The sequence below is a fragment of the Falco punctatus genome (genome assembly GCF_963210335.1).
Source record: "Falco punctatus genome assembly, chromosome: Z".
Classification (NCBI taxonomy): domain Eukaryota; kingdom Metazoa; phylum Chordata; class Aves; order Falconiformes; family Falconidae; genus Falco; species Falco punctatus.
In genome coordinates this window covers 4,613,145-4,633,458 of record NC_137586.1, presented here as the reverse complement: position 1 = coordinate 4,633,458, position 20,314 = coordinate 4,613,145, and the positions used below count along the sequence as shown (strand labels likewise).

Below are 20,314 nucleotides of genomic sequence, written 5' to 3'. Positions count from 1 at the left end.
GTGAGTGGGGCCGAGGTTGGCCCGCTGCGGTGGGGCTGGGCCGGGTAGCCGCGGGGGCGGCGGGAGCGTTGCCGTTAGCCGCCGCTGTTCGCGGGAGGGGAGGGGTATTGGCCTCGCCGCCCCTTCCACCGGCCGTGCTGGGAGCGGGCGGCCCGGTGCTGCCCCAGTGCGGGCGGGCCTGGCCCGGCAGGGGCCTGGTCCCGCTGGGGCTGGTGTGTGTGTGGGGGCCCTGCCCGCCCCCTGCGTCCCCCGCGGTGGCTGAGGGGGTGGCGGGTGGCCGGTGGGTGGCCGGGCGCTGCCCTGCTCGGCGCGGCGGCAGTGACCTCCACCGCGGCCCGGCAGGGTGCCCGGCAGGCGGGAGCCGCCGTTGGCCCCCCTTGGCCGGGACCGGGGGAGGAATGCCTTGTTACAGCTCCGGGGGCAAACCCGGGCCCTTTTGGTGTTTCTGAACGCTCCTGCAACGGCCTGTGGAATCGTATTTGCTGTTGGGAGAAAACCCCTTTGAAAAACAAGGTGTGTAACTCCTCCGGGTTTGTGCTTCTCGAGGTTTGTTTGCTTATTTACCTTGAATGATGTGCTAATGCGTATTTGATGTGGGAAAAAAGTTCAAGTTGTTCGCTGCTTATCTAGCCTGAGTTCCCCTTGAGCTCCTAATGGGTTGCAGATGTGGCTTTGAGCGACACAACCATCCGAGGAGAATATAAAACTTAACTGCGCTACTTTTTCTTTTTAAAAAGAAAAAAGGCAGCCTAAGCTGCCTCGTAATATTTTAACTATTTCCCCAGTTCCCATATTGTAACTTTCTTTGCGTTGAGGTTATTGGACAGCTACTTAAAAGGCCATGTTTTGAAAAGGCTTGCGTTGTGGATTTTTTAGGTTTACATTGTATGGCTGGCAGGGAGAGCTTCCACCTTTGTTAAGCAGCATCTGATTGTATATGTCTTAGTTTGCTAATAGTGGAGCAAGGCAACTTGTCTTAAAGCTTGTATGTACCTTTGTGAAACTATAGCTGCACTTAGTAGAACAAGGTCTTGGTTGTAATTAATTATGCACTTTAAACCAGCACAAGGTACCTAACAGCATTCCAAAAGCTGAAAAAAATCTCGTGCGTAGAGATGCTGTGGTATAAATTAGTCCTGTTTCGTATTTTTTTTTTTTTGTGGGCAAGTAAGTCTAGCTTATAAAAATGAATGAGCAGTAAATCTTGGAACCTTTTAGCATCTCTTTAAAAATATAAGATTTCTCTTCACCACCCCCACCCCAAGTTTTTATTTGGTTTTAAGTCTTGTCTGGTACTTGCCAAGCATAAGACCAAGTAATAGTTTTACTTACAGGCAAGTGCTGGCCTATTTCCACTTTTCAAGCAAAAAATTTTAAGAACAAACAGTAATAGCTCTCCCATTAGAACAGCAAACAAATACAAAATGTTTCTCTTAAAGTCTCTTACGTTGCTCAAGTCTATTAAAAAACTTACTGTTTGACCTTGAGGTGGAAAACTGGGTATAGTGCTCTTTTGAGGTCTTCATCTTGTGGTTCTCCTGCCCTAGTTAACACCTGTAATTGCTGTTTCTGTGATATGAGAGCTGAAAGTCAAGCAGTCACAACAGTGCAACTTCCCCTGTTGTCCTGGAGGAGGGAAACATTGCCTTTGCAGAGTGAATAGGTTTGTAACAAGTGCTAAGGAAGACAGCAAGTTGCTTGTTGCGCGTTTGCTAAACTCACACACACACCCCCGTTATACATGTACGATACAAAAGCAGTGAGATGAAGTACAGAGGACTCAGCTGTTCAACAGCAATCATTTTTAAGCATAATTTTCTCAGTATTTCTCACATCTAGTGATGTAGAGCAGTCTGGCAAAAGAAGCTCTGAAGGGGGTGGTTATGTAGCTACTAAAAGCCAGTAAAATACTGCCTTCTGTGGTTCTGGTATACCAGTAGCACTGGTGTTTTGTCTGGGGGATTAGGAGGAGGGACAGTGGGGGTGATGGAAGGTAGTGCGTGAGTTTGGGCAGCTGGTATTTATGCTCAAGTATGAGGATAACAGTTCTGACTCATTTTTAAACACTTGAATTTTTAATTATAATGTGTCGACTATTTCTGTTTGCTCTTCAGCCTAATTGCTGGTTGGCATCATGAAGAGGTACGGTGAGAAATTCCTGAGATATTCAGGAAGAGGAAAGGACTGTGGTCTTACACATTCAAGTGCGTGATGTGTATTGCTGCACAGCCTCACCATCTATGCTTGCACTCGTGCATTAAGGCTGCCTGCTTGGTAGAAACCGAAGTGCAGAAACAGATTGGGAAAGGAGTGGATACATTAAACGGGGCTGTGAAGGGAGGGGAGAAGGGAAGGAACCTGAAGCCAACCACAAGGCAGTTGAGAATGGTCTGTGTGGAGTGGTCACAACACACACAAACGAAGGAAGCACTGCTCTAATTGATAAGGGAGAGGTAGGAAAGATGTTTGTAGCCTTGACAAATGGGCAGATCACGCTGGCAGCTGACAGTGTGGAGGAGGTGGGGATTAGTGAGGTAAGATAAGATTGGATGAACAAAGAGTAAATATAGGGAATCATGAGGGGCTTTGAACACTAAACATTGGGGAGATAAGTTGGTGTAACTTGATTGGAACAAATTGCCTTGGTTGTCCTGACGTGCCCCGCCCCCCCCTCCCCATCTACTTGCTGTTTATTTACCTTTAAAATGCAGGCTTCTTTGCCTTGCCTTGATTTGGTTCACTTTCTTCACTTTTTCATGTATATTATCACCTTTACTCCCTGCTCCACCAAGGATGTATATCCCATCTATGATGCACCTGTGTATCAACACCTCACTTAAACATCTCTTAATGAGATGGAAGTGTCTACCTACCACATGGTGAAAGTGGCTGCAGACCAAGCATTCACACTGTCTGGTTGCCCTCTGACCGGAAGTCACCAGGAGGTACATTAAAGCTTTGAAAACTTTTCAAATGAGTGAATAGTTTCAAGCAACCTGTATTTAATTTTCTGTAACATTTCAGAGTTGGTGTGTTGATGGTACTTTTTGACAGAATTAGGTCTATGGTCAATCTCAGCTTTTGTGTTTTTATCTGCAGTTGACTAAATGATTTAGAAAACTGTAAACATTGACAGAAACTGAGCAGCAGATTTAATAACACATTTACTAGCTCAGAGTGAAAGATTTAAATACCATAGTTGCAAGCATGTAACTCGCACCTCAGAACAAGCATTCTTGAGAAGAAGTACTAAAACTTGGAAGTCTTTGCAGGCTTCAACATTATCAGTACCAATGGGGAACTGAAAATGAAGAAGCGGTGGGAGAAGGGAACAGACAGTGCTGGGAAAGAGCTCTGGGATAAAGTTGTATGGTACAGTTCGTGTTGCTGCAGTTATGGCTCTGAGATAACCTGAGGCTTACGTGGCAAGGAAAACTTGGTTTTCCAGTAGGTGAATTGAAGCTCAGCAGAGAACCGACACTCGTGCCTTTAACTTCAGCAATGTAACGCAGGAGCAGCTGAACTGTTACGACACCAGAATCTGTGGCAGCAAATATTATTGCAGGGAACTCGGTATGATTTTCGTGGTGATGTGTGTTGTCTTTCTTTTGCATCTTTGCTTCAGGTTTTTAATGCTAATGCAGTTCTCAGGCTGCGGCTTCAGGTCTAGAATGCAATGTCTACAAATGTGCAATTCAGAGCAAAAGGAAAACTGGGTGAAGGAGACTGCAAATTAAAATGTGCATATAGTGTAAATATTAGCCTCTGCCGTTGCTTTTTCATAACAGAACTCTCATTTCTGTGAGCTAGACTGGAGAGACTGGTGCCTTGTCACTCAGTGTTACTGCTAAGGTTTAGAATTTAAATTTGTGGTTGCTCATTCCATCTTGTTAATGTTTCCTCTTCACCTGTCTGGTCAGCATGAATAGAGCCTGTACAGTATAGCAATTTCTCTGCAGATACGACTGACTTTCTGGAGTTCAGGCACACGTTGATTACTCATTCAGGACTGAAAATGAGATGTGGCTCACTCAGAGGTGTTGCCGTTACACTGTTGCAGATGCATTACTGAATGTGCAGGGAGGTCAAGTAACATCCCCACGGTCATGTGATGAGTCAGCTTTAGATTCGGAATGATCCAACCTAATATCCCTTTTTATTTAAAAAGGTGCTTGGGGTTTTATATCAGTTAGACCATGTAGTCTGTCCCTTGAATGCTCAGAAATTGTTTGAAATAGCAGAATAGTGTACAGGCTTCAGCTGTATCACACCTTGCAATACTGGTCTCTGAGAAGACTGGTTTAAAGCTGTTAGGACTCAGTCTGACAGCTTTTTAGCCATAAGCAGAACAGGTGGTCACTTAATTAAATGCGAGTATTTAAGACTGTCAAGCTAGCATTTTTGTTTCAGTGTACATGGATTTGCCTTTATAGTGAGACTTCTGCAGCATCCTGCACAGAGCTTTTCTGCTTTGATGCTTCACAGCTTCCTGGAAATGAGCAGGAAGAGCCAGGCCGTGACTGAGTAACTGCTCATCTTGCTAAGTTTCTGCTGTAGTGTCTTGCTTTGTCATGCTTGGTTATCAGCCTTTCAGGACTTATTTTAGAGAAGGCAGATTTCACTTCCATTCATCCAAAACTGGTAGAGACCAAGTGACTCAGAGTAACAGAGCTGGGAGTAGCAAAGAGCCAGGCTTCAGAATACCAGTTGTCTATGGGATGGTGCGGTTATTTCAGCCATTTGTTTTTCATTGGGAATATTACATTTCCATGATACTGTTTGAGGTTGGCGCTGTATGCTTCAATAGCATTGTCAAACTTTCTCAAGTAAAATAAATGACTTAATGTGCTAGCCAGGTATGGTTAAGACAGTACTGTTCTCTTGTACTGTGTCTTTCTCATTAGCTGGTAGTCTCCTGACTCCTGTGCTGTTTTTTTTTTTTTCTCCTAGTTCTTGCTCTCTGGGAATGCCAGCTCTTGCTAGAGAAAACAATTCTAAGTAATCTGGAAAAAGAAAAAAATTAGGGAAAAGGTTGGTAAAGAGTAGGTCAGGAAGCTGTCTGCTAGTTCCCTGTGCTTGTAGTTGGAAATACCATGTAAGATAAGAGGGAGGTTTAGAGGCTGGCTGCTAATGAAGTTGAATAAGTGCTGGTAGCCTCAGGCCTCATCGTGTTTAATAAGGTGTCTTTTGGAAATGAAGTTGTCGTTGTGGGGAAAAATGGGCTTGTGGGTAGCAGTGCCCATGAGCTGCATTACCAATAAATACCATTTCAGTTGTCAGTAGCTATGGTTCCTCCAGAGCTGGTATTTACCTTTTGATCAGAACTACACAGAATCTGTGAGGAGTTATAAAAATAAACGTTTCATTGAGTATTGTTTTTTAAAGAGCCTTTAAGGTGAATTTTTATTTTCCATGGTTCCAGTTACTCATATTAATAAGTCACCTTAAAAGCAATTCACAGGCTTTGGATCCACTCACTGTAATAAAGAAAATCCAGTGTAAAAAAGAAAATTGAATGCTGTAAAACTAAGCTAGGGAGATTTAGTGAATATCTTGCCAGAGTTAGCCAATTATCAAGGGCTTCTGAAGTTATAGAACTCACCCCAATTTAAAGTTAGTTCGATAACAGCCACTTGATCTCCCATTTTTGTTTTACAAGATCAATATGGTTTTTCTGCTTTTTAACACCTGTAGTGCATTTCATTGTTTGTATGGAACTCAGCAAGGTGCAGCAGTAATAAGACTGTGTTGAATTAACAGAATGGGATTGAATTAATGCTCCAGACTTGATGCTTTTTTTTTTTCTTCTGTCTCCTCTTTTGCTGGGAAGTTGTATATATTGTTTGCGTCTCCTGTTGCTAACCATTAGCTTTATTCTTCAGAAAGCTCTGTCAGTTCAGCTTTTTTCCTAAATCAAGAACAGTAATGCAACAAATCATTTTGGGGTAAATGGTGCTTTTATTTAAAAGTAAGGTGATTTTTGGTGTGTTTTTTTTGTTTAATTCATGTCAGGACTCGCATGGTACTGGTGAAAACTACCTTTTAATTTTCTTTTGTTCCTTTTATAGCTGGTAACTTGGTACCCTCTTACGTGCTGTTACTTAATTTCTGTAGTCAAATACATGCAAAGTCTCCTGTATGTTGTGAGGAAGAAATGTCTGTTTCCTGGTCTGTCTGTTATCCTCTGAAAGTAGAGTTCAAATTTCTTCACCTCTGCCAACTGGGAGTAAATACTGTAGGAAGTATCCGATAGTAAAGCCCATGTTAGAGGCGCTATTCATAGCGCAGATGTAACTGGCTTTTGACCCAGTCAGTTCTGGTTTTTTGAAATAACCTGAAGTAGCTTTTACTCATTTGCAGAACCAACCAGTGTTTACTTTGTTTTCATATGTTCTTTGTCAGAAGTTTATTCTAAATTAAGCCTGTCCTGCACTGTTCTTTTTCCTTACCATGCTTCATTCTCCTTCCATAAGAGACCATGCCACAGTCCCTTTAATTCTGCCAGTGCCCACAGATGTTTGTCTATGGCTGGTGGCATCCTACAAGGATTTAACTTTTGTTGCATTAGTTTCTTGGGAAAGCTCAACTAAGGATTTGTAAAGATTTTTTATGAACTCATAGGTTGGCTGCCTTGAGTTAACTGTGCTCTTGAGTATGGATTGGTGGCATGGGTGGGCTTTCTTGATGAGAAGGTAGTGGATTGTTTCCAGTGAAGCTGTACCTGCTGCTTTTACTGAGTTCTAATCAGGTCATGACAGACCAGTGTCATGAGTGCTTTCTTTAGGAGCACTTTGGACATGTGAAGACTATGGTATCGATTGTTAGCAATCTGGTGGATGCAGAAATCAATTGGCATCGCTTACTACTGGCCCAAAAACCATCAAGCGTTTGGTGTCAAGAACAGCCCAAGAGCAGCTGGTATCCTACTGTTAGTAAAATTTCCATAATTTGAATGTGATGTGACTTTGTCTTTACTGTATTGATACTATTTATTTTTCAGGAATATACCTACTGCAAGTTCGTGTTGCAATATTTAGATTTTATACTATAGCTTAATAATTAAATAAATAAATGAATAGTATTAGTGGGTTGTGGATGAGAAAATGACTTGAGATCAGGGTTTGGTTGGCTTCCAGCTCCTTTTCAGCCTTTCTGTAGAATTTAAGCATATCATATCTTTTCTTTGCTTGGTCAGACCATAAAATGGGCATGTTACTGCCCTATGCCAGGATGATACTGATGTAGAGCAAAGATACAGTACTGCTGTTAAGGTATTTGAAGGGTTGGTTTTATTTCTTGTAGGAAAGATGTGTAAAAATGTCTGATCATAAAATACGTACAGACTGTAGAGTCACTTAATATCTCTTGACTCATCTTGGTTAAATGGCTGTTGTAAACCTGTACCACTTGTGGTGGTACGCTCAGTGTACCAGGAGGTACTCCACTCAGTGACTCGAACTCTTTGATAGCTGTAAGAGATGGGGAGATGCTGGTGAGTCGCTGTGTGGGCTACTGAAGTACCCTCAAGAACAGCCCAGGTGGTTGTGGCATTGGTTAGGTAGGCAGCACTGTTACTGGAAAGGAACGTTACATAGAACTCAACAAAACAGCTCTTATATCTGCTGAGAGTATCTCTCCTCCTGATGTCAAAGGTTGTGCAATTTTGGAGTGGTGTTTTGCAAGGTCAGATCTGTCGTCCAGTGTTCTCCCTTGCTCCAGGCCTGTTGCTGCTGTCTGTTGTGTAAGATGCTCGCCTTGCTGTAATTCTGGACCCTGACTCTGATCTCATTCAGCTAAGTAGCCTGATGGTAAGGTGCACAGCTTTTGACTGGGACGTTAATTACAAAAGGACTTGATGGGTGCTACCTGGCCCAGCAGGCAGGCACTTCTGCCTCTTTACAGTGGCAGTGGGTTGTGGGGTGGGCTTAGGGCTCCTGGAACTGCAACGCCTGTCCCATGGCGCACACTGCTACTTCAAGATTTCCAAAGTACAGCAATAGCAAGGAGTGTTTGCGCCTGTTCATGCTGGACTGGCTTTGGTTTTTGCAGGCAACAGCACAAGCCCTTCTCAAATGAATACTACAGTGCTGAGATAATTTTACTACTTCAAAGCTATGTTGCAGTTGTCCTGATCAGCCAGTTTTAGCTATTGGCGACTAACACGATGATTGATTACTTTCAGGATATTTCAGATAAATGTTTTTAATCAGAAGAAAATCTGTGATCTGAAAATCATGATTAATTCGTTACAGTTATGCTCTAGCAATTTAAAGTGGGGCTTTGATGTGAGCATTACTTTATTGACCATAGTAGACCGATAGACCAATGCTTCTTGAGAAGAAGCAGTCTGTTTATACAGAATGGCATGAACCAGCAGAGAAACCACAAAATACATTTCCTTTGACTAACAGAAATAAAGTGAGAAATTTTTTTAAACTCAGTATCTTAGGAAAAGATGGTACAGTACATCTGTGTGACTATCCTCAGTAGGGTGATCTTCTGAAAGCTAATATATGGTAGAGAGAAAAAGAAATGAAGCATGGCTATCCTAGCACTGATTTCAGTCACTAGTTTTGTTGAAAGAATAATGAAAAAATCTTAGAGCGAGTCCCTTTAATTTTTAGGAACAGATAGTAATAAAAATATGCCCCCTCTAATTTTTAGTGTAGAGAGCATTGTAGACTGTAATAAGTAACTAAGGGTAATTTGCTGATCAAAGGGTTTTTTAACAAAAGGAATGATCTTGCTGTAACAGATTTGGGAATGTTTTGTCTGGTGAGAAAAGTTAACTGTTAACCATGCGGCTGGAGATGTACCCCCTCAAGGCCAATGTTAAACCATAATTTCATGTAACTATGACAACTTTGTCTTCGTCTAGACTTTAGTGTAAAAATAGTTTAGTTTGTAATGTACAGCTTCTTGCTACGGGACTGAGAGCATAACTGCTTAAACTGGCCTTGAAGCTGAGGATAAAAGGGCTGTGTTACTTGTCGGAATTTGCAAGACTCGGATGGAGCTGTGACTCCCCGGCTGCCCAGCGCTGGTTTTGCTTTCCCGCCTTAATAAATACTCAGTGAATTTATTTCAGACTCTAGCTATTTCAGTTTCAACTATAACATAGACTTTAAAGCTCTGCACGCTTTCTCACAGTGAAAGCACTTTTCTCAAGAAATGAGAATTTTAGAAGGCTAAGCGCAGCCAACCCTGTGTGCCTTTATCTGTATGCAAATTAATTTATTTTTATGAGGACTTTGATTTCTTGTTTTATTCTGGGGGGGGGATTCCAGTGTAGCTGGTGAAAGTTTTTGGAAGCCTGTGTGCAGGCTTCTTAGCTAACCCGTAGCTGGTAGTTACCTTTCATTTGAAAGAGGCAGAATATATGCATTAAGCATTACAACGCAAAAACCTGTATTTAAATGTAAAGTCTTGTTTCTTAGCTATGGTGAAGAATGCTGCTTTTCAGGGTTGTAAAGGATGCTCTGCAAACCTTTAACACTTGTAATTTTTATTCAGTCTTGGACAATTTGCATATGCAGCCTGTTGAGCACTCAGTAGGAGCAGCCTATTTTTAACCTTCGCTTGTTTATGCAAAACCAGTTGAAACGGCATCAGTTTAATCTTTGCTTCTTTTGTTTTGTACGGCAATTCTCTTACCATGTTGGTTGTGAAGGGTCCTATTCTTTAGGATTGCTACCAGGCCTGATTTATGAATCATCTGATAAAGAGCCAGCTCCACTCCCAGAAATGTGCCTTAGGTAGAATTGTATGCCAGTGAGTCAGCTTTAGGGCAGCATTTTCAAAGGAACACTATATAAATTGCATGGTATCTGTGTGTGGGTGGCTTAGTGTTATGAAAAATCTGCTCTAGAGCATCATGCACACACATCTACACAGCGCTGAGTCAACTGTCTTGAGTTAAATTGAGCGCTGGCCACACTTCTGTTGATCTAAGTGCATGGATGTGTGTGACACTTCCAGGAAAATAAAAAAAGCATGTATGGTGTCTTGGGGAGGTGATGAGTCCAAAAAGCAGCAGTTGGGAAGCATTTGGCTGGGTGCAGAATAATCTTTTCTGATAGAGGTCTAATTATTTGGGTTGATACGTTTTTAAGTTACTTAGACATTTTGCTGTTGGGCATATCTTACATGTTATCGTACTAGAATGTCACTGGTGTGTTTGCTGAATTGTGTTGGCTTTTAATGGAAAGGAAGGTGATTTGAGTAGAAAAACAGCATGACCAACATGCAGATACAGCTATGGAAGTTTTTGGTGAAGCTTCAGAAGTGGACAGTCATTAAGACTTCACATCTTCAGAGGTATGCAGCGCTCCATCAGAAGAGGATGTAACCAGTCTTTGCCAAAAGTTTCTCCTGTATTATGAAGCAACTTGTGCATTACAATCAGCTCTTCAGCATCCAGTTCATGTGCTGCTTCTGTCCTTTCCCAACCCACCATCCTTAGACACATAGTCTGTCAAGTGTTTGATTCGGAGTTCTTGATGAGCTTGCCTGAGGGTTTACATTTTTTAAAAAAAGTCAACAGTTTTACCTAATTTGATTAGCCTCAGTTTATTAGCCTCTCACAGCTCTTGATTTATTCCATCTGTGCTCAGTTATGTTGGTAAATGTGAGATCATGTAATCCACTGGTGATGAAAATAGTTGTATATGTGATTATGAGCTACTGTAGTCTTTAAATTCAGTATAAATACAAAAACATTCAGATTTAGATGAAAATACTGACTTCTGTGATGCTGGAACAGTAAGGTAGTAGATGCTTTGGAAGGACCTCAGGCGTTAGCTGTGTATTCTGAATAGCTAACTGCTGTGCAGCAGTGCAGTTTGACTTTTCATTTATGTAGTCACAAAAACTTAAGGAATGTACTTGTTATTTTCTGCACAAACATAGAAAATTCAACTTTTTTTTTTAAATTACAGCTTGTGAATGAATGGCTAGTGATGCATGGAGGTAGGGTGGTTCAAAATTTTCTTCCAGCGCTAACTAAAATGGCATTAAAAGTTCTGCTAGATAATGTTTTTCATTTAAACAGTTGCTAGAACTGGCATAAGAATGCGTTACGGTTGTAAGCAGGGGAAAAAAGTGGTTTCTTGGACTCTGAATAAGAGGAAATGTGTCAGTAGTAAACTAAAGTAACTTTTAACAGCAAGCTGCTGTGAAAAAGCTAGTACTTCTGAAGAATCTGTCATATCCACAGCTGCTGAGAACAACAACTGGTTTGCTTCATATAAGCTAGGCATTCTTTATCGTTAATCAGTTCAGTAACACCTAAAAGGACAATGTACAATTAAGGTTAGGGTGTCATAGTGGTTAGTAAGTATTTCAGGCCTTGTCATGTGTTTGGGTGAAACTCATTTCCTTCTGACATTGCAGAATATATGGTTATAAAGAAGAACATCTACTGAGAGCAAACCAAACAAAAATATGAAGGATGAGGTATGAGGGGCCAGTTATTGACTGATAAAGGGCATGCATGCCTTCTTTGATATAACTCTTTGTGCAGTAGTATGTTAATACCGTACATTCTATGATAGTTGTTCTTTAGCAAACTATTAACACCTCTGAATTTAGTTTTTTTTAATTTTTGTAATCTTCAAAAATCTCTTCTCAGAGTGAACAGTGCTGTCAAAGAAACACTCTGTACCCTCTCCTGTGGCTAGTCAGAGCCTGTGAGTTCAGGGTGTGATGAGACCAAACAGCAGGTACTTTTTAATCAGATTTTTTTTTTTCTAAAGAGATGGTTTGTGCTTGCCTTCCCTTCCCTCCTTCCTGCCAGCTCTGGCAGAAAAACTTACTGATTTTCTTGGTTTGTTTCCTGCTGGCTTAGCAAAGTAAACTTACCCAAGAAAGGATGAGCCAATTTTGGTGCAAAGGAGGGAATATGATTGTGCACTCACCATTAGGTGGTAAAAAAGTAGGGGGGTAACCCTGGTAGTGGCAGCAAACTTTTAGGCTGGCTGGGCGGTCTATGCTAATCTGACCTTCAAAATCCTTTTGGGTTTCTTCACTGAAGCATGGGTTTCATGGTGTGCAAATTCTCTGCCTTTACAAATGAGTCCATGATTGGAAAATATTTTCCAGGTAATGGTACAGTTAGATATTTAATGGCTTCTGCATACTGGTGTATTCTGTGTGTGACTGGAAAATAAAATAATTTCTGTTGAAAAAAATACAGCACAGAAGTTTTTACAGAACTGCTGTTTAAAATTATCAGTGCATGATCTGTGCTTCAGAAAAAGGATAATGACATTTCTGAGCAATGTCTGATTAAGTATCCATCTGTGTCTGTAAGCATCACAACTTATTTTTCAGTACCACGTTCTCATTTAAGCAAAAAACTAGTCTTTCTATAGCATCACCTTGAGAGTGCCTTTTCTAGTACTGTTACTAGAAAAATGAGTGGCAAGAAAAGAATGGGAGTTTTTCAGCACAGTCTCTTCCCTGATGTATACTATACATTTCTCAAGTAAAACTGAATATGTAAATTTTTTCTTTCTTTGAGACAGGGCTTTCCTGGTGTCGATATTTCCCCCTGAACTGTTTGTATTCTGCCCTGCAGCAAAGTCTGAGTTACAATACACTTTTTTCCACTGAGATAAATATGAAGTTCTTTTTTATATACATACTAATCCTCGAATTGTTGACATTTAAATAACCCGTTCAAGGGACCTGGAGAGCACAGACCTCTCGGAGCAAGTGTTTTTTCCACACACACAGAGACACATTTCCACATTGACAAGACACACTTCTATGAAGTCACTAGTCCCTGTGCTGCCTTCTCACTGAAAATACAATTCACTGATCACTGTGTGGGAGGTGAAAACAGGTTTGAGTAGTAAAAGTAAGCCTCTACTTAATAATAAAAAATAATAATCTTAAGTCATTGTAATTAGACTGTTAGCAAGGTGGCAACATGTAGATGAAACGTATTTTTTTCTGGCTGGTAGGCCAGAGAGATGGAAGGGTAAAGTACGGGTGTTCTTAATCCCTTTGGGAGCTGTGAGGTAGATGTTCCCAAGTAGGATGTTTGTGGAAAAAAAAATAATCCCTAGTTCACTTTGGCAGCCCTTTAGCTTTGTTTTGAGCTGTGTTCTTTGTGTCCCCCAGGCTAAAACAATGAATAGTGCAGAAGCTGTTCTGCAGTTATTAATATGAATATTTAAATACTTTTCTTCCAGCACAGCTAATGTTCTTTTGGTATGCAAGCGGCCAAATATGTTCTTGCATGTATGTTTCAAAACTCCTAGAAAATTTATTTTTCTTTTCAAAGTGCATGACCCAAGTGAAGCTGGGAGCTGCATTAGCAGGTACAATACATATCCCACTGTGTAACACTCTTGGCCAGTCATTCAGTAGTCAAAGCTGTGTTTTACTTACCCATATAATAAGAGAGTTATTTGATAGTGTAGATTTGCAGATTTAATATGTGGAAATACTGATTCTATTACAGTATTGAGATGCATTTATGTCTCAGAACTTACGTGTTCATCTAGGTTTGGTGCTGCGCTGTGGCCTTGGAAAAAGAATTGGTTCCTATGTGACATTTATTGCCTACATTAAATTGCCATCCCCAAAAATTCTTCTTTTTAAGTTGCTTTCAAGAGGGTTTTACCCAGTATTGGCAAACATTTTTCTTTATATGTTCTTGTATTTTACAGTATGTATCTTATTCTTTCTTTTTTTTTGTTTGTTTGGAAGTAAAATACTGGGTTTATGTTGCGACGGAGGGAAGACACAGTCACTCAATATGAGTGATCAGCAGACTTCGTTTATTGTCTCTTACAGTCACCTTTTATGCCTTGTTATAATTAGCTCATACATATTACAAAAGTTAAGCTCATTATTGGTTAGTTGCCTAAATACCAAGTCCGCCCCTAGTTTCTCTTCTGTAGTTACCTGTTCCCACCTGCAACATTCTTTTCCCACCAAAATCTTCCTGTTATTGTGTAACAAGGACAGCCAAAGACAGTGTATTTTGCTTTACTTCAGATAAGCTGAGAGCGATGTGCATTTTTGTCCAGCCAGCTGGACTATGTCTATGTGACCCTTTTCAGCTAGCCAGTTATCCACAGGTTTATTCATTTGGGGTATTGATTTGGTGTGTTTGGTTTTTTTTTCATGTTTAGCAGACTTAGAGTTATCTCCATCTTTCTTCTGTTGTCTGGTAGTAAATAAGCTTTTTTCCTTAACTGGTGTTTCTCTCCCATAAATATTTTCATAATTCCCTTGTACTATACAACACTTCATTCATTAGCCTGAAAGAAGCATGAATTCTATTTTAGTATTTAAAAATGAAGTTTCAGAGTGGGTTAGGGCAGACGGGACAACACTGAGCCTTTGGCAGCACTTTTTAGGAGGGAAGTAACCTTCCGCGCTGTAGGTGGAGTGGGGGGAAGCAGCATATGATTATATACATATAATTACAGGCAGCTTGGGGTTGGTTCAGGAGACCGAGGAAGGTTTGTCAGGGTACAGAAAAATCTTTGAACCATCCACACTTTCTCATACTGCTCAAGGACTAATTGCCTTTGTCTGCAGAAATGCTTTTTTTTAAAAAAAACAGTAGATTAAATCTTACTACTGCTTCTTCTTGTCTACGCTTTTTTGAAGTGCCATAAATTTATTGTTTATGATATTTTTCAACCCATAAATGATTTGTTCCATACCATTCACCTGTAAGCGACTGCAGTAATGAAAGATCTTTATTCTATATGGAGTTTGAGGTGAAAATTTAGGTGGAAGGCAAAGTGTGAATAATGAAGATAAAATGGTAAATATTGATCTCTCAAACAAAATTTCCCTGAAGTTGCTTCAGGTAGTTCTGGGTTGATAACATACAAGTTATCAATCAGATAAATAGCTTGGATTTTGTATTTGCACTGAAGCAATGCAATTTATTAAATTATAACTTGAAGTAAAATGTAGGATACTGGTGTGGGTGGATACTGGTTCCTGCTTGCAGCCCATACTATTTGGTGCTGTTTTCCTGGCAGATTTGAGAGAAACTAGGTCAGCCTGTAGGTTCTCATGTAACCAGGACTTGTATGGGAGAGACACCATTCAAGTGCTCCCTGAGTATTAGATGCTCCTAAAAAGACTTTACATGACTCACCAGCATAGTGGTTCTCTGCTGAGAACATATCTGTGTTGTATGTAGCTATAATGTCTCTAAAGACACTGCCCATAGATGTCGTAAACCCTGTCTACGACAATTTAGTATTGCTTCATGGCACTTCATGTAAATATGTCTTTGGTACATAAAAGCTACTGGCAGAGGTGTTCCACTGGCAAAGGAAGGTATGTGTAGTCTTGCTCTGTAATGTTCAGCAGCTGCTTGGTGTCTGCTCAAAGTGACTGGGTTTCTGCTGTGTCATGTTGGTACTGTGAGTCTGTAAATGCCATAAAACCATTGTAATTTTATAAGGTTGAGGTCCTGTTCAACTGAAAGTAGATTTCTCATAGATGTGGAAACTGAACTATATTCTGGTCTGTCCAGGTGGATGACTACCTGGACTGGGAATTTTCAGGCTGGCATTGTTCATACGGACTGAAATTCTCCATTAAAATAGGTTTTAAAGTTCTAGGTAAAGAATTGTAGTGTATGTTGCTTATAATGTATAGATTTAAGCTTTAAAAAGATTTTTCTTATTTTTCTCGTCTGTTTGGATTATCCTAGTGAGGTGAACCATGTTTAATGTGATTCCAGTACAGTCTTTCATGGGTGTGTAGAAGGAAGAATAGTTTGGTGTAACTGGATGAGTTCACTAGGAAAAAGTAAATGAAGAAAACCAATGTGATCCTGACTGTAACTGAAAGCAGCGAGTTGTTTAGGTAATACTGTGAAGAGCAGGATTGAGTGAGTTATCTGGGTAAATTGTTCTTCCTGTTCTGTTCTCGTGCAGGCTGCTGTATTGTTGAAGACCAGATCTGTTTAACCCAGTCTTCCAGACCACGTGCTCCATGCTTTGAGACCAAGAGGACTTTAGTGTTCTGAAATGAAGATGGAGGAGGTCGGAAAAGCAGAAGAACTTGTTGATTCAGAAGTTCCACCAAAGACTTCAGAAAAGCAAGAGACTGCTCCTGATGAAGATGTACCTATAGACCTGGAGACGCAAACTCAGAAAGACAACGTGCCCGCTGCAGCAGACTCTGCAGTGCTCTCTTCGATGCCTTGCTTACTGATGGAACTGAGGCGAGACTCCTCGGAGTCTCAGCTAGCATCTACAGAGAGTGATAAGCCACCGGGTGGTCGAGTTTACGAGAGTGACTCTTCTAACCATTGTATGCTTTCCCCTTCTTCCAGTGGGCATTTGGCTGACTCAGATACATTGTCTTCCACAGAAGACAATGAGCCCTGTCACGCTGAAGCTGCTGTAGAGGGAGACTCTTCTGCAGTGTCTGGGGCTGCAGCTGGGAGGAAATCCAGACGATCCAGGTCCGAAAGTGAAACTTCAACAATGGCTGCCAAGAAAAACCGACAGTCTAGTGATCAGGAGAATGGTCGAGTTACCAAGGTAAAAGGTCATCGAAGCCAAAAGCACAAAGAAAGAATCCGGCTCTTAAGACAGAAACGGGAAGCAGCTGCTCGCAAGAAGTACAACCTGCTGCAGGACAGCAGTACCAGTGATAGTGACCTGACATGTGACTCAAGCACGAGTTCCTCAGATGATGATGAAGAGGTTTCAGGGAGCAGCAAGACAATCACTGCAGAGATACCAGGTAGAGGATGTTTTTTAAACTGAACTGTAACGCATCTGACATCGTTTCTCAGCTGTCATGCTAAATTAGATGAGTGACACTTGAGAAAAACCGGGAGAACTGCAGCTCTGTGTAAATTTGAAGACTGCAGTATATTAACAAGACATGGGCAAATTTAAAAATCTGTTCTGAGGTTTCAGTGCACTTTTGCACACCAACAAAACATAGAAATGGCAAATGGGAGGAAGGACCATCTTTGAATTCTGGAATTTTCAGATCTTTTCCTTTGTAAGCCTATATGAACTCCTATCAGTGCTGTCAAATCCCATTAGATGGTGATGATCTAATAAATACATTCTTAGAGATAAGTGGCCAGCTTTGCTTTAATACGTTAAGGCCACAGCTCAACAGCTGTGTTGGAAATAATGTGGCATACCTCTTGCCTGTGTTAAAGTAAGGCCCTGTTCATCATTGCACTTCTGCTGTGCTTTCAGCTCTCTGTTTCAGTGCATGGCAAACCTACTTAGCCTTATTGTAAATCCTTGCAGATTGCAGCTGGTCACCTATTTTAGGATGTAAATATGAATTTGTTTACACAGGTGCCCAGGCTATATCCACACCTAAATTTTCAACATTTCAGGCAAAGCTGTTACCACTTCCTTATGTCGTAAGGATCTAGAATTTCTATACTTTCAGTTTTCTGGCACATCCATGTTAAGATTGGAGGAAGCAAATTATAGGGGCCTTCTCATTATTTTATTAGCAAAAGAAAGATTAATTCTTCAAGTTCTTTGTCTGCTGAGTCTTTGTTACTTGATCAGCCCAAATGCTGTGGACAGGATTTTGTGTGAATTATTCTTGCAGCATATTATACCATAGAACAGTCATCATACGGCAATCTTCATATGGCAATCAAAAGTAAATTCACATAAAAATAAACTTTTTGGCTTGCCAATTTTTACTGGGTTACATGCCTTTTTGCCTCTTGTGCTAGAAGTCTTTTGTTTTTTTATAAATCTCAGTTTACACAGGGCAAGGACATTTAAAGAAAAACTGCAATAATTAGTCTGAAGTTGCGGAATTAATGTTTGCTTGATGAATTATTTAAAATATTTGCAGCAGATTTTACAAATAACTGTTTTAACTGACTTGATTATGGTGAATTATTCTGTAACCATGAGAATTGGCTTTTTTCCCCGCATACTGCTAGGAAGCAGGTTGCACAAAGGAAGTTAATGTTTATTATTGGAAAGTCTGGGAAAGGTATAGTTCTCCTATAATTATTGTGTAGTAAACTTTTAATAGAGATCTAAAATTATTTTTACCCATTTTGTAGTTGGTCAAACTTCTAACTTTCATACTTTTGTGCCTTTTTATTTACTGTATTTACACTTTGCTGGGCAATTAGAGCCTGTCAGAGAAAGTTGTTTCATTGAGTTTTGGGACAGGTTCCACCCCACGCCCCCAAAAAAACCCAAAATACACATAATCAATCCCCCAGGTTATATTCTTTTTTTAAGTCATGAAAGTACCTTGTGACCCAGAAAGGCACCACACGGTATTTTCAGATCTGCTTAGATTTCTGACTTCCATTGCAGAGACCTGAAACCGCTCTAGGGTACTTTTTCTGTGTCACTAGGCTCTTCTGCATTTGAGCTCTCAGTCTTAATCGTGAGATGCCTGCAGTGAAAACATCCCATTGCAGTGCATGAAATAACTTGATTGCTTAGTCACGATCACACCAAGGCCCAATTTTACCTGCGATGCAAGATGTGGGAGTGCAAAAACCGTTCTGAGGAATAGCGACCTTTATTCTTATTTCATAGCACGTGTATAATCTGCTTGATACTAAATTACATTTAAGACATTAAAACTTCTGACCTGTCCTTTTGGAATTAGACGCAATGCGTACCTGCCACATTGTGGTTTTCCTTTAAATAGAAACAACTTGGTTTGTGGGAAACAGTCTTCAAGTACAAGAGAAAAATATTCTCTAGAGAGGTAAGGACGAGGTTGGCCAAAAATGCATCCTGTGCTACTTGTGGTCTTAGCATGCTGATGCAGCGGAGCTGTGAGTCTGAGCAGGACTCCCAGCTCTCTGTCGCAGCAGTAGGTTCACATGCCATCTGCGATCCCACTTCTTGGAACTGGCAAAGTGCTTAGTTTATTTTTTTGGACTAGAAAGCCATTTTGGTGCACTTAGCATTACACTGTGAATAACCTAAAAACTTAGGGAATTATCATGTGGGTAGCAAGTAATACAGGGTATCAAAAAGCATTACTGGAAACTCAGGCTATGAGTGTCCCCTGCACACAGTCAAAAGCTGAGAGGCTTAACTTGAATGTGAGCTTCAAGAAACTACAGTGCACCTGTCAGAAGGACAAAAGCATGAAAAAACTCTTGCCTTTACTTTTGAAAAAGATCCATACACATTAATGCAGAAGAATTTTACAGGTAGCCTGTATTCCCCTTAGTCTTACTGTGTTTGGGCACTTCAAGTGTAGTGTTAGTAAACTGTCTCAGCGTCACTTATTATGGGGACTGATTTTCAAATGTCTGTTGCCTGAAAAATAGCGTTGCCAACAGAGATGCTCTAAAATTTTTAATAACAAGTTAATGTGGCTTTCATGTATGAATGTTATACCTAGTCTGGCCCTTAACCTTCTGTCGACACATGCAGTGTTACAGGAGGCAGTTCGCTTGCATGTGGTCTGGAAATTGAGGTGCCACGTTTGAGAAAACACTAGTTTTTCATGTTGTGTAACTAAACCTTTTCCATTTTATTAGTACAGTTACTTTTTTTTCAAAGCATCCGCATCACTGGCTCTGAAATGTTCGGCTAAATTAGTAAGGTAAGGAAAATGTTCAGTGAAATGCATAATAATGCCATGAAGTTGGGAACTGAGCAGTTGTGCAATAGTCAGGTCTCTGCTGAGCTCAGATGTAATGTGGATTAAAATAGCGGCAGGCTTGTCTTTCTTCTCAAGAAAGACTGAAGAGCAAAGAATTGAGGTCTTACAGGTGATACTTCAATACAAATATTGTGAGCTTAGTAAGAGCTAAGCACAATATACGTTAAATTATTCTGAATGCATTATATGGTATTAATTTACACCTGAAAATACAGGTTCAAGCTAAACTTCGTGGGTGCTACTGAGAATCTTTTCAATGACCGAAGCAGCAGTGTTCTTGGGCTCTTTAATTCAGGGAATGCCATGATTTTTTTAATTATTGCAGATGAGGAGCAATTTCTTACCTGTTAATGATTGAGCCTCTCTGTTGGCATTTAGGATTTTACCATTCTTAAACACCAGGTAGCATTCATGGCATAAGAGGATGGTCTTTGAGTCCTGAAATAGGTTCTACTAGACCTACTGCTGTTGAAAGTTTTTCCTTTGTAAACAATCTGAAATTTGACCGTGCAAATTACTCTGAATGAAACTGGCATGAGAGCAAGGCTGGAAATGAATATTTATTTCTGTGCAAACACTTCCTTGTAAGGAAGAGTGTTTACAAATTCAAATATAATATGAAAATACTGGCATTTCACTGCCATTGTGCTTTCTGCAACTCAAAAAAATCTGAATTGAAATAGGA

At 40.5% G+C, this 20,314-nt stretch overlaps 1 protein-coding gene across 2 annotated transcripts in view; it reads left to right on the top strand.

Moving 5' to 3' along the window:
• Positions 1 to 20,314, top strand: part of ARK2N (arkadia (RNF111) N-terminal like PKA signaling regulator 2N) — a 45,409-nt gene that overhangs the window by 130 nt on the left and 24,965 nt on the right. Inside the window, exons 1-2 of one of the 2 annotated variants that reach the window (XM_080371634.1) lie at positions 28 to 513; positions 15,921 to 16,737. In XM_080371634.1, coding sequence (XP_080227760.1) covers positions 16,014 to 16,737 — 724 coding nt within the window. In that variant the 5' untranslated portion in view covers positions 28 to 513; positions 15,921 to 16,013. Of the gene's footprint in view, positions 1 to 27; positions 514 to 15,920; positions 16,738 to 20,314 lie in introns of those variants that run through there. The other variant, XM_080371633.1, reaches the window with a different exon arrangement.